This window comes from Lynx canadensis, chromosome B1, assembly GCF_007474595.2.
Source record: "Lynx canadensis isolate LIC74 chromosome B1, mLynCan4.pri.v2, whole genome shotgun sequence".
Taxonomy (NCBI): Eukaryota; Metazoa; Chordata; class Mammalia; order Carnivora; family Felidae; genus Lynx; species Lynx canadensis.
Window position 1 is genome coordinate 61,736,447 of NC_044306.2, and position 16,660 is coordinate 61,753,106.

The 16,660-nt window shown below is 32.3% G+C and overlaps 1 protein-coding gene across 1 annotated transcript in view; it reads left to right on the forward strand.

Moving 5' to 3' along the window:
• SPOCK3 (SPARC (osteonectin), cwcv and kazal like domains proteoglycan 3) overlaps nt 1-16,062 on the forward strand; it is a 481,842-nt gene extending 465,780 nt beyond the window's left edge. Inside the window, 4 exon segments of the mRNA XM_030312786.1 lie at nt 2,588-2,809; nt 7,414-7,476; nt 10,765-10,902; nt 14,367-16,062. Of these exon segments, the coding sequence (XP_030168646.1) occupies nt 2,588-2,809; nt 7,414-7,476; nt 10,765-10,902; nt 14,367-14,536 (593 nt within the window). The 3' untranslated portion in view covers nt 14,537-16,062.
• The last annotated feature ends 598 nt before the right edge of the window (nt 16,063-16,660 follow it).

Here is a 16,660-nt window from a genome sequence, read left to right on the forward strand (position 1 = left end):
TAAATTGAACTCAAAAATAAAGTAAAATTTATGTCTTACTCGTTGATGATTGGTCTAAGGGAACTCAAGCAATTATGAAGATGTGATATGAACAATCCTCAAAAATCTCTCATATGGGCTATTCCAGTTACTCCCTGCTGACATCCCAATTTCCACACTTGCTCCCATATAATTCACATGGCAGAAAGTGTTTCCTTTTAAAACAAAATTCATATGGTGTCACACTCTCTTCTAACATTTCAGTCATTCTTTATTGTACTAAAAAGGCCAGAGTATGTGCACTAGAATTGAATGCTCTGTTATCTCACTGCTGATTCTTCACTGCCTGTCGCTAAATAGCATTCATGAGGTGATGAATCTCTAACAGCTGGCCTTCTCTTCACTTTCTCTGGACAATTTCTTATATCTCACCTACCCCTGCATCCCAAACACTGAGAGAGAGCCTTCAGTCTTTGGTTAAATCCCAGATAGTCTTTGCCTTTTATCTGCACAGATGTTATACCCACTGTCTTTCCCCAGTGCTCTTTCCCCACTTTGACCAGGACTAGTCACAAGTAGATAAGCAGATATTCACCTGGAAATCAGATGTTTAGCTCTCCTTCTTGCAGACACTTGTGGACTTTACTAGGGCTCTCAATGAGACCTTCATGCTAAGCATTAGGAAACTAGCCAGTTGAGTCCTCTATTCTCAATAAGTAGGTGAAGGGAGAGGATAATCTCTCTTTACTAACTCTTACTGTTCACCAAAGGGTAATAGCTCTTCTGTATTCTTTCCATATCTTTTATTCATAAAAGCAGAATTGCACCATTGGGTTTCTCCATTGTACCAGAAAAAGAGATGAGAGAGAGGGTGTGGCTCAAAGGCATACCAGAAATCTCACACCAAGAACTTCATTCCTTTGAATACTTTTGCAGTGGTTAGTATATTATGCTGTGGGTTCCTTTCTTCATGTGATCACTGAGCATTTGACAATTTCTGGCAGTAAGGAACAGTTCCAACCAATATCTTAAGCCATACTGTTTTAAAAATAAGCTCCAAGAGAATAATGGCCTTATCTATATTTTCAACCCTGTATTTGCAGAACCAAGGTTAAGACCCGAAAAGTAAATAGGAAATGAGAAACTCATGAGTGCTTGTAGTTTGTTTGTTTGAGTGGGAGAATTCTGTTTTTATTCTACAAACAATTTTACAAAGAAAAATACAAATAATAAAAAAAATTACTGGATTTTTTTCTCTATGCTTTTATGAAAGAGTCACAAATACCTCTTTTACCTTTGGAAACCCATGGATAGAAAGCATGGTGATTCATGGACAGAAAGCACAATATGTTCTGATACATGAATAGAATAAATTCCAAAAAGGTGTTTAAAATGAGAATTTCTTAAGTCCCAAACCTCCCAATCAGGACTTATTTAATGTAATACTATTTATCCTAAAAATGCTAAATCGGATTTAAAAACTAAATCCTAAATGTGTACGTCTTTATTTTCAATTACCTGTATACCCTGGAGTATAAAAATTAAATAAAAGGTACATATTAAAATAGATTATGTACAACTAGAACATAAAATTAACTGCAGCAGAGAGAGAATTTCATTCATAAATGGTTAAACCACTTTTCAACCCCTGCTATTGAAGGTTAAACCCTTTGGATATCCAGCTTTCTGAAAGTCTCCACAAGTCCAAGTGCATCCTCTTTTTCATGCCAGTTAACTGAGTTATTATTTTACTTTCACTTATAATGAGTGGAAAAGAGCAAATAAAAAAGAAACTGCGTTACCAAAATATCTGTTAAAGATTATTTAAGCCTGACAAAGAATAATTGAAAGTAAAATTTTAAATTATGCTTCAAAACACTGACATTGTATCTGATGCTATTTAGGACATGGAGTGTTAGCAGGGCCTGAAGTTTATCCAGAGAAACCCAAATTTTGATAGATTGTACCTTGGATGCAAACCCATTTCCATTATTTCTCTATACCTGTGTCCATCCAGCGCCCCCCACCATCTCCCATTTCAGCATATTTGCAATTGTAAAAATTGCCTTAAGAGAAGCAAAAGACAGAGTACCTGTATAAATCACATGATGGTTATTCTTTCTCTGGACATGTATTACTTATAAAATCGCCATGGTTCCACAAAGATACGGAGCATTAATGAAATTCTTCCTTATTATGTGTTAAATTTTACTTTTGTTAAAATTTTACTTTTTGTAAAATTTCTTTGAATGGGAATGAATTTTATTTCTTTATTAATAGGATATTATTATTCAATAATACATTCATAATGACAACCTATTTATTAAGAAACAGTTTGAAGAATGGTAAATATATCTAACATAATTACAAAAATAAGTGCCATTGAATAATGCCTAATCGTACTAGATGCTTCTCACAACTGTCCTGAAGGTAGGTATTACTATCCCCATTTTACTTTGAAATTAATTACCCAAGATGAATTTAAAGCCTTAACGTCGGACTGTTGAGTGGGTGCTCTAACAGGAACCAACTATTATTTTCCTTTATTTTGCTTGCTGCTGATGGTGACTTTCAGATTTCGCTAATCATTTTCTGCCTTTGCCTTTAGGATTTGATACCAGTATTTTGCCAATCTGCAAGGATTCGCTTGGCTGGATGTTTAATAGACTTGATACAAACTATGACCTGCTACTGGATCAGTCAGAGCTCGGAAGCATTTACCTTGATAAGAATGAACAGTGTACCAAGGCGTTCTTCAATTCTTGTGACACATACAAGGACAGTTTGATATCGAACAATGAATGGTGCTACTGCTTCCAGAGACAGCAAGGTAAAAGATGAGACACATACTGATGCAGATAGTTGACCTGCATGTCAAATTTTATCTATTTCTTCGTGATTAAAAAAAAAAGTACATCTTATCCCATTCATTTTAGTAGATTTTTTTCTCATTAGAGTGCTTAATAAAAGAGCAAATAAGCAGCATGTTAAACAATATAACTTGGCTAGGGATACAAAACATGCTAAACAAGATGAAAAATAGTAATTAGTATTTTATATTAATGCACTTCATTATAGTTTCCATTATGAACCACCAAGAAGCACAGAGAGATAGGAGAACATAGATATTAAAAGCAATCATTAAAATTAATTTGCTATCTGCTTTGCCCACGGTGTAAAATAAATGGGTTTTTTATCACTATACTGTGGAGTTTTAATGTTCTATTTTGTGATCTTATTAAATGTGCCGAATGAACCACTGCATTCACCATAAAGTTATTTTTTACTCGTTTGATTTTAAAATGTCTTGGCCTTTCAAACTTTTAAAACTAACTTAGCTTCGTACAAATTCACTAGCAAAGAAAGTGTCTCTTGATTCTCTGGAAGAGGCGAGTTACCTGGGAGAGCTGGTATGATGCTAGTTCCTTAGGCATCCTTCTTTACTGGGAAATGCAATGTAACAGTGAAACCAGACTTAGATAATCAATCTAATGGCAATTGAAATTAAGTAGGTAACAAAAAAAGATCCAAAACCTCACTTTATGATAAAGTTTGGGGAAACTAAGGAAACGGTGGTGTGTGTAATTTTGACGCTAATTTTATTTTTATTATTTTATTTTATTTAAATCCAAGTTAGTTTATATATAGTGTAATAATGGAGTAATTCAGGAGTAGAATTTGGTGATTCATCACTTACCTAGAACACCCAGTGTTCATCTCAACAAGTGCCCTCCTTTGTACCCATCATCCATTTAAACCATCCCCCCCACTCAACACCCCTCCAGCAACCCTCAATTCGTTCTCTGTATTTAAGAGTCTCTTACGGTTTGCCTCCCTCTCTGTTTTTTTTCTTATTTTTCCATCCTTTCTCCTATGTTCATCTGTTTTGTTTTTTAAATTCCACATATGAGTGAAATCATTTGATACTGGTCCTTCTCTGACTGATTTATTTCACTTAGCGTAATACATTCTAGATCCATCCACGTTTCAGATGTCAAGATTTTATTCTTTTTGATACCTGAGTAATATTCCATTGTATACATTTACCACATCATCTTTCTCCATTCATCAGTTGATGGACATTTGGGCTCTTTCCATATTTTGGCTATTGTTGATAGTGCTACTATAAACATTGGGGTGCACATGCCCCTTTGGATCAGCATTTTTGTATCCTTTGGATAAATACCTAGTAGTGTAATTACTGGAACATGGGATAGCTCCATTTTTATTTTTTTTGAGGAACCTCCATTCTGTTTTCCAGAGTGGCTGCACCAGTTTGCATTCCCACTGACAGTGCAAAAGTGTTCTCTCCACATCGTCGCCAACATCTGTGATTTCCTGAGTTGTGAATTTTAGGCATTCTGACTGGTTGATCCTAATTTTAAAAAACAAACAGGGAATTAGTCTAATGTGATACACCTGCTATTGTCACCTTATTTTAATTCTTGGCAGCTAAGAGAATGTACAATCTACTTAAAGGTGTATTAGTTTTACTCAACTTTTCATATGAAACACTAATACCTTATGTAGGGACTTCTACTACCTCAAATACTTTTTAATGTATTAGTAATAGTTTAGTAAATAGGGATGAAATGATTACCCACAAATTGATTAGTAGTGAGTCAACAGCAGGAATTTTAGAGTAGTTTATTTATAAATCACTTTAAACAAAACAGATTTTCTTTATTAAAATATTCTAAACCTTACACCCACACACATGTACTCTGTTGATTTTATTACTGTATTTCTGCTTTCTAGGTAATTGCACACTTCTAAAAAGCTACATGATAGTTTTAATGACTAGTATACATTTAAAGCATTTAAAGAATAGAAAAATCAATGCTCGTAATCCACCATAAAAAGAGATCTGGTCTTTTCTATGATCTTATTTTAGTTAAAATTTTTAGTGTTATGATAGCATGTTTGCGAAAAAAAATTATGAAAAACTCAGTGTTTCTTCTATAGAAATAAATAGTTTCATATTAAAACATTTGTGGATTTTGCAGTAATATTTGTAGAACTGAAAGGTTCCCAAAGAAAAATTTTGCTTTAAATACTTTTCATCTATTAAGCAGTATTCAGCCAAAGTGTTAAAATCTTTATAGTCACATGAAGATTTTCTCTGAGATTATTTAATACATGGTAGATATAATTTAATAAATGGTACCTGAGTGGGTGAAAGGATTTATACATCTTCCCCAAAGCTTAGGAGAGTTGGCTAATTATTTTTATTACCTTAATATGCTAGAAAATGTTAGAAAAAGCTCTATCAGGGTAACTGACACTAAGAATAACAATAAGAATCAGTTTATTAAGTAATCTAATGAAAAAGAATAAGCATTTATTTAAAAGCATGCTTTCAAATGTTTCACCTTATAAAAGAATGTATTTTTCTCACTATTCAATAAAACAACAAATTATTATTTACTGTAATTAAAGTAATATGTAATATATTTGGCTATATATTAGAGTAATATATAAAATATATAATATATAAATAAGATATATATATATATATACATGTAGTATACCCATGTTAAAGACCAGACAGAATTGCCTTACAAATAATAGGAGAAATACTTCAGAATTAAATATGTGTAGATGAACAGCTGAATCTTGTACAGTGTACTCGTGAAATCTTAAATTGCTCCCTTATACAAAGTTTGTGGGACTGGTACTCATATTTATTCAGTGAGGTCACTAATCGAGAGAATCAAATGTACATGGATTTTCAGGCAATGTCATAGCAAACATATACAAATATTATTTTTACCTTGCAATAACTAGTCCATAGTAATTAGAAAAAAATGCCTTCAATATGATATTGAAACTTCAGCTCAAAAATTTCCTCTGGCTTCTATTATATTTAGAAGGAGTAAAATTTTAAATGTCGTTGCATAACTTGATACATTACTCAGTGTTCATCATAAGTGTACTCTTAATCCCCTTGACCTATTTTTCTCATCACCTCCTCCCTCCCCCAGCATGCCCCTACCCTCTGGTAACCATCAGTTTGTTGTCTATAGTTAAGAGTCTGTTTCTTGTATAGTCTCTCTCTCTCTCTTTGAAAAAAATTACTTTTTCTTCACATAAGATTTCCCAAGGAAAAAGACTTGTTTGGCTTATATATATTAAACTATAAAATGTATATTGGGGTGCCTGGTGGCTCATTCAATTAAGCGTCTGACTTTGGCTCAGGTCATGATCTCACAGTTCTGTGCTGACAGCTCAGAGCCTGGAACCTGTTTAGGATTCTGTGTCTCCCTCTCTCTCTGCCCCTCCCCTGCTCTCACTTGTGCTCTCTCTCTCTCTCTCTCAAAAATAATAAATAAACATTAAAAAATTAAATATATATATTAATCACTTTGTCTCATTTCCTCACTACACTTTGTTACTTACATGAAAATTTAATAACTGAATATTGTCAAATTCATATAATATTTTTAAATTATTTGAATTAATTATACCCTGCCTTTTCCCTAAAATGTTGTAGTATGGGAAAGTAGGTAGTAGTTTCTATTGGTTTTCTGCTTCAATAATTTAAGATGCCTTTTTATATAGAAGGTTTTTAGAATATGAGCATAAAATACGTTGAACTATTTGAATATTATAAATTAGAAAACATTTATTATATAAAATATATGTCATAATATATAATAATATAAGCCAAGCTATATTGTGTCCATTTAGAATTTTATATTTATCTGAAAATGTTTTCCTTTAAGTGGTTGAGTTCGAAAAGAAGGGCAATTCTTTATTTCTAAATTTGCTTAATTTTTAAAAGATGGCTTATCAGAAATTATTTTGTAATATGTCCTGTTTCCACACTGCATATATACTTGAAGTATCTGGATAGAACTAAAAAGACCAAAGCCTGTCAGCATTATTCAGTATCAAAACTTATAATAGTGTGTCTGATATAAGCTGAAAGAGCATTGACTTTTTTTAGAGATTACTTTTTTAATGCAAAGCTATTTCTCTATATCTTATAGCCTGTTTTAAATAAAGGGAAAACATAATCAGTTAATTGTTTTGACACCAGTCCCTCAGGCGGATTTATATTGCTGAGTTGATTGACCGTTTAAAAGTAAACGATAAGAACCATTTTCCATCATATAAGTATTTCATATCATTTTCTGCATTTTTCTATACAATTTGGTCTGTCTGCGAAAAATCAAGATAATCTAATACCAATAATTAGGAAAGCCTTTCTCTCTCCGTCTCTTTCCCCCTGCCTCTGTTTCTCCCTCCAAGTATGCATATAGATGCACATACATGTATCGTATAGGTACGTACTCCATAAAAAAGAAATAATACATCATATGTGTCTTTTAGAGCCATGTAAAGACCAGATGAGGTTTGATATCATAGAAATTATTCTTTTTTTTTTATTTAACTATAATCCTTGAAGTAACACTTTTAATGTCATTGCAGACCCACCTTGCCAGACGGAGCTCAGCAATATTCAGAAGCGGCAAGGGGTAAAGAAGCTCCTAGGTGAGTAATAGATCATTCTTCTGAAGCCTTTATTGCTTACATAAATAACCCCAGGGAAACAGCAACATAAAATCAATATTAATCCAACAAAGATAGACGACACTAAATTTCAGTAACAAAATTTATGAAGTTTTTGAAAGCCATTAAACTTACTTTTATTATCTTACCTATTGAAAGATATTATGTCTGTTTTATTACCCTAATATAATGTTCATTTTGAAAGTTATTAAGTGAAAAAAGAGATTTAAACAATGCTAAAGTTAAAGCATCAGCAGAAACTTTCATTCTAATTCTGTGGCTAACAATTCAAGAATAATGGTGCACACATGCATATAATAATCTAATACATATAAAATAATCTAATATATTTATATATTCTAATATATCTATAATAATTTATACATAATATTTATATGATCTATATATATTCTAATATGCCTAAAATTATCTAATATCTAATATATGATATATAATATGTAATATATTATATATGTAATAATATCTATAATAATCTAACATGTATAAAGTAATATGAGAGAGAGATGGGTGAAAGCATGCCGTAGTACCTCAAAGAAACTTGAATAAACTTTCTAGTGTTTTTCATCACCACTTTTTACTAACTTACTTTTAGCAGGTAAATATATGTATTAGATAGATGATAGATAGATAGATAACAAAATTCACCGACAGTCTTGAAACATTAGAGTGCTTGACTATCAAGAAATTACTAAAAAAAAAATAAATAAATAAAAAAAAAAAAAGGGGGCGCCTGGGTGGCGCAGTCGGTTAAGTGTCCGACTTCAGCCAGGTCACGATCTCACGGTCCTTGAGTTTGAGCCCCGCGTCAGGCTCTGGGCTGATGGCTCAGAGCCTGGAGCCTGTTTCCGATTCTGTGTCTCCCTCTCTTTCTGCCCCTCCACCGTTCATGCTCTGTCTCTCTCTGTCCCAAAAATAAATAAACGTTGAAAAAAAATTAAAAAAAAATAAAAAAAAAGAAATTACTAAACTATTATGTGTGATTATTTTGTTTATACTTCTAGACATAAAATTTTAAAATAAACTCTTTTGAATAATTTTAAAGAAATTTTACAAAGATTAGTACATAGTTTACATATGGCCTTTACTCGACCTCCCCCAGAGTTACCATCTTATTATGTACCAAATAACCATTGTCTGTTTGTCAATTCTAAGAAATTAACATTGCTATAATTCTATTAGTTAAAACTTAGACTTTATTTGGATTTTACCAGTTTTTCCACTGATGTCCTTTTTCTGTTTTAGGATCCAATGCAGAATACCACATATGCAATGTTTTTTGTTTTGTCTTTTCCATGTATATTAATGCTCTTGAGTATTTAATAGAACACAATTTTTAATATATATATTTATATATTTTATATATATAATTAAAATATAAAATATAATTATTAAATATTAAATATTAAATAAATATGTTTAAATGAGTTTTTTATAAATTACTTGAAAATCCATACTTCAAAATGAAAAGCCTATTTTTTTGTAATAAAGCACTTTCAGATATAAAGAATTACTAATGATAAGACTACAATGTGTTATGTTTCTTTTGGCTCTGTTAAAAAATGCATACTACACCACAGCTCGAAAATGAAATAATACAGTCATACATAAGTTTCTTTGTTTCCACAAAACAAAGTTTATCCATGTACAATGGGAAAAGCCATTGAAATTCAACTGAAAAATATTTTAGACTTACCAAAATTCAGAATTTGATTATTTGCAGTTTAAAAAAAATGAAAACATATTTAGTGCCTTTGGAAGGAGTAACTTTTATTCTTTTTACATAATAAAAATGGAAATCATTATTAGAGAATGAATGCCCTAAATAGTTCTTTTTTCTGGAAGTATAACGGTACTTACCTGAAAAGTTATCAGTTGTTATATAGAGATAGTGCACCATACTGACATTAAAGATAAATTAATGGTTACACTAACTCTACATCATAACACTTTCATGCCAAAGATGTCAAGTTATGATAGCTTTTCAAAAGATGGAGCTAAGAATGTGAAAAAAGTGTTCTAATTTTTGCTGGTCTTAAATCTACAGACGCGTTTTCAAGTTTTCTATATTGGTAATAATCTGTCTACTTCACTGATAGTCTCATACTCCAAATCTTTCAAATGAATTACAATTTTAAAATTAAACTATTTATTGATCAGAATTTTGAAACTTTATTTAAAGAGGTAATATTATGATCCCATATGGTTACAAGAATAAGTAAATTGAAAGAATTTCATGTTCTATTGATTTATTCAGCAGTTGCTTTTTTTTTTTTCTCTCTCTCTCTCTCTCACTAGATAACTAGAGTGTGTCTGGTCACTGAGAGAATAGAATAGTCAGGGAAGACAAGAAAATTTTCTAATTTCCTAAGCCTTACTTTGTTGTGTTGGCATAAACATTTAAGAAAGTGAATTCACTTCTAAGTTATCAATTAAACATTTATCATTAGCCATGTGCCAGGTACTATGTTAGATATTATAGATGTGAAAATAAATGTCTGTCTTTCCCACTTGATTAAGAGTTGTTAATATAATACTCAAAACAAAGAGAATGCAAAATTCCCAATAGAGAGGATATCACATTATAGTGGTGAAAGCACGTAATAATAAACTACACACACACACACACACACACACACACACCACGTTATAAGAAGCATATGAGAAATCTTCCAGTTTAAGAGAGGGGTGCATATTAGGGGTCACATTTAAGTCAAGTATTAAAATGTAAGAGGGAGGGACGGAAGGAGGGAGGGATTCCAGATGAGAAACCGGTAAATACAGAGATGAAGCAGTAGTGAATTTGGGCAAAACAGTTTGATGTGGAAAAAGCTTGGAATATATGAAGGAAAATTTGGGGGAAAGAAAATAGAAAGTAGGCAGTGATGATGGTAGGGGGTCTGGTGTGCCATTCTAAGTGGTCTGGATGATGTAATACACACGGCATTACCCAGGTTCTGATTCTGTATTACACCTCTGAGAACAGAGTACCCTTTGCAGAATGAGAAGGAGTAATAATAAATTTGCTTAACAAAAGAAACATAAAGTAGTTCATTATGTAAATAGCCTGCCCCATGACAGCAGTAACCTTACCTGTTTTGTTCTACATATATCACTAGTTCACAGCCTGGAGGGGGAACTCCATGTGTGTATATCTTGAGTGAATTAATGCCTAGGTGCTGACCATCAAATAGAAACACAACTTATTTATAATTGTGTGTGTGTGTGTGTGTGTGTGTGTGTGTGTCACAGGACAGTACATCCCCCTCTGTGATGAAGATGGTTACTACAAGCCAGCACAGTGCCATGGCAGTGTTGGACAGTGCTGGTGTGTTGACAGATATGGAAATGAAGTAATGGGATCCAGAACAAATGGTGTTGCAGATTGTGGTAAGAATAAGGATTACTAATTTAATAATTTCTCAAGCACAAGATGAGTTCTTAAGAATCTCATTAATTTGCCCAAGCATTTAAGGAGGACATACTCTATGCAAAAAATGTAGAATATATTGGGGAGGGAGGGGTGACAAAAAGGGTCACTCCTAGCATATGAAAACCTTGTGTAAATAATAAATAGAATGCATTACTTAAGTATTTGAAGGGAGAAGAATTAAAAGGTGAGTTCCTTTTACTACTTCATATACAGAAATGTTAAATACCTCCTGTTTTCCTCTCAAGTACAGCATATTCTTGTCATCCACTCTATTCCAAGTTGGCTAACTCCAGTGTGTGCCTTGTCCCCATATGGAACCCTTTTGTCTGCATACCTTTGGAGAAATTGACCTAGGGAGTATGTGGGCTCATTCACAAAAGAAAAGCTAACATTTTTGAAGGAAAGGTCCACAAATTGCAGCTATATGAGCATATATCCTTATATTTGGGTAGGAAAAATATAGTTTAAATGTTTGAAAGGTAATTATAATTAATATATATAATTATTTATATAATTAATATTCTAATTCTTTTCATGGAGATGACTTTTTATGTGTAAATCTAAAAATAATATTAGAGTTAAGTTGCACATCATGCACATGTATTTTAAAGTTTTAAATGTGGTATCTTTTTGCTTCATAAATTTTTTTTTGAATGCAAGTTTCAAATGAGTATTTTTGTTTGTATGATGAGTTTTCATTACAAAACTCACTTAGCTATACACACACACACACACACACACACACACAAACACAACATGCACACTCCCATGTTCATGCACACATATATACTAGGAATTAATGGATTGTGTCTCAATATGCATGGCCAAAAATGAAAATAAAGTACTTGGTCAATCTTGTATTTTAGATAATGTCTAGTTGTCTCTTTTAAGTGGTATTTATTTATTTTCTTTCCAGATTTATTTAAATTCAAATTACTTTAGTTTCAGGAGTAGAATTTAGTGATTCATCACTTACATATAACATTCTTCCCAACAACTGCACTCCCTAATGCCCATCACCCATTTAGCCCATCTCTCTCATCCACCTCCCCTCCAACAACCCTGTTTGTTCTCTCTAGCTAAGAGTTTCTTATGGATTGCCTCCCTCTCTGTTTTTATCTTATTTTATCTTTCTTTCCCTTCCCCTATGTTCCTCTGTTTTGATTCTTAAATGCCATATATGAGTGAAATCATATGGTACTTGTCCTTCTCTGACGGGTTTATTTTGCTTTGCATAATACATTCTGGTTCCATCCACGACACTGCAAATGGCAAGATTTCATTATTTTTGGTAGCTGAGTAATATTCCATTGTATGTACATACACATACATATATATGCACATACATATACATATACACATATATGCCACTTCTTTATCCATTCGTCAGTCAATGGACATTTGAGCTCTTCCCGTAACTTGGTTATTGTTGATAACGCTGCTACTTTATGCAAGTTTTAAACTGATAGACCGTGATCATTTAAAAAATATAAATGGTAAACTATATAAAGGTAATGACATCTAGTGCTTAAGTGCCTCTTCTGCATGCATTTATCCCATAATATTTTTAATAGCTTGGTTTTAGTTTTCTAGCCAACATTATTAGAATTAAGTGAGATAAAGTAGTATTAAGTAGATGCCTAACATACCTTTAACATGTAAAGAGCATATCTTTGTAATATGTAGTTTAAAATGGCTGCTGTTGGGGCGCCTGGGTGGCGCAGTCGGTTAAGCGTCCGACTTCAGCCAGGTCACGATCTCGCGGCCCGTGAGTTCGAGCCCCGCGTCGGGCTCTGGGCTGATGGCTCAGAGCCTGGAGCCTGTTTCCGATTCTGTGTCTCCCTCTCTCTCTGCCCCTCCCCCGTTCATGCTCTGTCTCTCTCTGTCCCAAAAATAAATAAATGTTGAAAAAAAAATTAAAAAAAATAAATAAAATGGCTGCATTATTAATTACACCAATTATCAGTGATGCCAATTATCAGTGATGAAAATAAAAATTATATGGGGATGAATTCAATGAGTGAACAAAGAAACTGTTTTGAGAACATGACTTCTGAGTTTTCTTAGCATCTTGAAATTATTAACAAGAGACATTGTGTAGGAGGATAGAAATAACATTATCTTCACATAAGATATGAATTTTAATGTGTTGTATTATAAAATTAATTTATAAACAATGGATTACATTAATAAGATTTGTTTTAATTAGCTACCTCAAAATTTTAAGACTAAAATATTTAAAAAGGTAGAAAATAAATGCACACTAACATAGGGTTGAAAAATAAACATTATGAGATATATGTACAATTTGGCCTCTATAAATAGTAATGAATAAATCCAAATATTTTTTAAAGTACTGACTACTTATGTTAGTTTTCTGTTGCTATTGTAACAAATTTCCATGAATTTATTTATTTTTTAACATTTATTTATTTTGAGAGACAAAGAGAGACAGAGCATGAGCGGGGGAGGGTCAGAGACAGAGGAAGACACAGAATCTGATGCAGGCTCCAGGATCCAAGCTGTCAGCATGGAGCCCGATGTAGGGCTCACACCCATGACCATGAGCTCATGACCTAAGCTGAAGTAGTACGCTTAACCAACTGAGCCACCCAGGTGCCCCAACAAATTTCCATAAATTTAGTGGCTTAAACTACACAAATGTATTATCTTAACAGTTTTTTGTGTCCAAAGTCCAACATGGGCCTTCTTGAACTAAACATCTGAGGGTCATCAGTGCTGCATACCTTCTAGAGGATCTAGGGGACAATCTGTTTCCTTGCCTTTTTCATCTTCTGTAGTCTGCTCATATTTTTTAGCTCATGGACCCTTTCCTCCGAGTTCAAAGCTAGCAACGTTGCATCTCTCTTACTGTTCTCCCTAGTCACAACTCCCTCCGACTCAATATGGAAAGGTTCTTTGATTTTAAGGATGCGGGCGATCATCTGAGCCTATCTGAATAATCCAGGATAATCTCCCCATCTCCAGGTCCTTAACTTAATCAGATCTGCAAAGTCGCTTTTTTTTTTTACCATTTAAAGTCACATTCACAGGTTTTAGCGATTAGGAAGTGAAGGCCTTAAAGGAGCAATTATTTTGCCTACCACACTAATTGGAGAAATTTAAAATTCTTTGTAAAATTCAAAGTTTGACATGAGCCTCTATAAAAACTGGGCTGAGATCAATATTACTGAACTGGAAACCTTGCATATCAGATCTCCTTACTGATTTAGCTTTTTAGGACACAAATTTCAACAAATGATAGAGAGTGGATTTTTCCTTGCCTTTGTTAAATAAGTTAAAGGCCAAAGTAAAATTGTACTAATTTGCTTAATTTTCATCAGAATTTTATGTATCTCAGGAAATTATCCCATTACTCAATCAAATGACATTAATAATAATGTTTACTTTTTTCCCTAAGCTATTGATTTTGAGATCTCTGGAGATTTTGCAAGTGGAGATTTCCATGAATGGACTGATGATGAAGATGATGAAGATGATATTATGAATGATGAAGATGAAATTGAAGATGATGATGAAGACGAAGGGGATGACGATGATGATGGTGATGACCATGATGGGTACATCTGATTAACGAGAGCTGAGACCTATAAATTCTACATTTCTATTATTTACAAAGTGATAACCTATTGAGAATTATCTTCTTGCCCTAAAACAAAAGGATTCTAAAACTCACATATATTTTGTATAATTATTTCAAATATTGCAGCTAATGTCATAGGACTTTATGTTTAAATAAGAATCATTTATCTTGAGTTTTTATATGCTTTAGAGAAAAAGAAAATGCATATGGAGTCTAGCCAGAGGGGGGGAAAAACATTAGGAAGAGCTACTGATATAAACAAATTTTCATAAGAACCAACTATGTCAATCTCCCACAAGCAAAACAACAACCAGGACTTGAGGTTGTATACGTTATTTTTCTGAGAGATATTCTAAGTTAAATTTACAATAACTTATTAGTGGCCTGGGTCCCAAGTATTTTATAAAACTAAGCATGACCTTAATTGCTATTCCAAGGTAGCATCTTCCTAGATTTACAGTGAGTGAGGGGATACCGACGGGTAAGAAAAACGGTAACAAGTGTAGAGTCCTCCATTGTGTTTTCATTAATAGTGATGTTTTCAATGATGAAATTATTCTGGATATGCTAGGATATTTTACAAAATGGCAAGTACGGAAAACCATGGATTCTGAAAGTTAAAAACTTCGTTGTCCTTTCTAATTTTTATTTTAAGTTGGATAGCATTCTCATGTAGAATTTTTTTATATTCTAAAACAGCATGATTTCTTTACCTTTCTTGATTTCTTTATCTTTCTGACCAGCGATTTAGGGTGCAGAATTTAAAGTAGGAAGACAAAAGGAAAGATTAATTTAAACTACATTTTCACAAAAGGTTTGTCATTTGCCTCAATGTCAAATTTAAAAGTCTTAATTCTTATTTTATTTCTTATTCAGATAAAATTTTGCATTTAATCCTAGAATTATGCCATTTTTATTACTAGTGTCGCAACTTAGAGACCGTATTGTATGGTGCCTTGCAAAATAGAAATAGAAAGGTTTTAGCATGCACACCAATATAGGATATTAGGCAATATATAAGCACACCTAATTAACAAATTAATACCAGTAAAGGTACTGCTGCTGGAATGAAGAAAATGGAAAATGTTTCTTTCTTTTTTTCTATTGTTACATAATTGCCATGTGGACTTGTTTATGATTATTGTGTAGAGTAGCATTTAAGATTTAACTGTAACAAAAATTACTTTAATTGCTGTATTTAAGTTAGCATGTTAATTAATTGTGTAGACATTTTGGCAAACCATCACTTTTAAGTATATCAGACCTATGGTTTTGTGCCCATAATACAAATGGAAAAACCTATTGAATTTTATGCATTGGTATCATAATTTAAGCAGTGGGTCAACTTTTCTCCCAATATACAATTCATCGAAGGTAAAATTGGTGAATTATTTCCATTTGATTTATACACACTAAAAAAGAAACTTTAATGTTGATTTTATGTAATATTTAAAGTACAATGCATTTTCTTTTTTACTGTTTATGTATAGTTTGCAAAATAAAGAATCTTGTAACCAAATTAAACTGTTTCTGAATGATTTTCTGGGTTATAGATAGCACGACGGATTCTTAATATTTTCATTGATTTTTTAAAAATGAACACATCGCAAACTAGCTAGGAAAGTTTTTTGAAAATTTTGAATTTCAAAATCAGAATCCTTGGCATCTTGGATATTCTTTTCCTGCATACATTAACAATTATTTTTATTTGTTGATTTGTTTTATTTATTTCATTTGTCAGAGAATTCCAAAGTAGATCATTTTTTTTGTTGATGGTGTTATTTTTAAACCCATTTTTGTGATAGCATATTTAAAATACTGAGCTAAATTTCTATAGCAACAGCAATTTTGAAGAGTGATAGATTAATTTTATCTATTTGATACATGCATAGGAATTATAAAATATAAGTTATGGATAGTTATAAGAAGACAAAAAAGATCCCACAAATTCTAAGTAGAGGTTTAATAAATGGACTTAAAGTAACAAAGCAACCAATTCAATAGCAAATATAAAATTGAAAATATTTACATTATTAAACTTATGTAATGTATATGTTTGTATACAATATCTATTTGTATATCTGTGTATAAATATTCTATTTGTGGTGTAT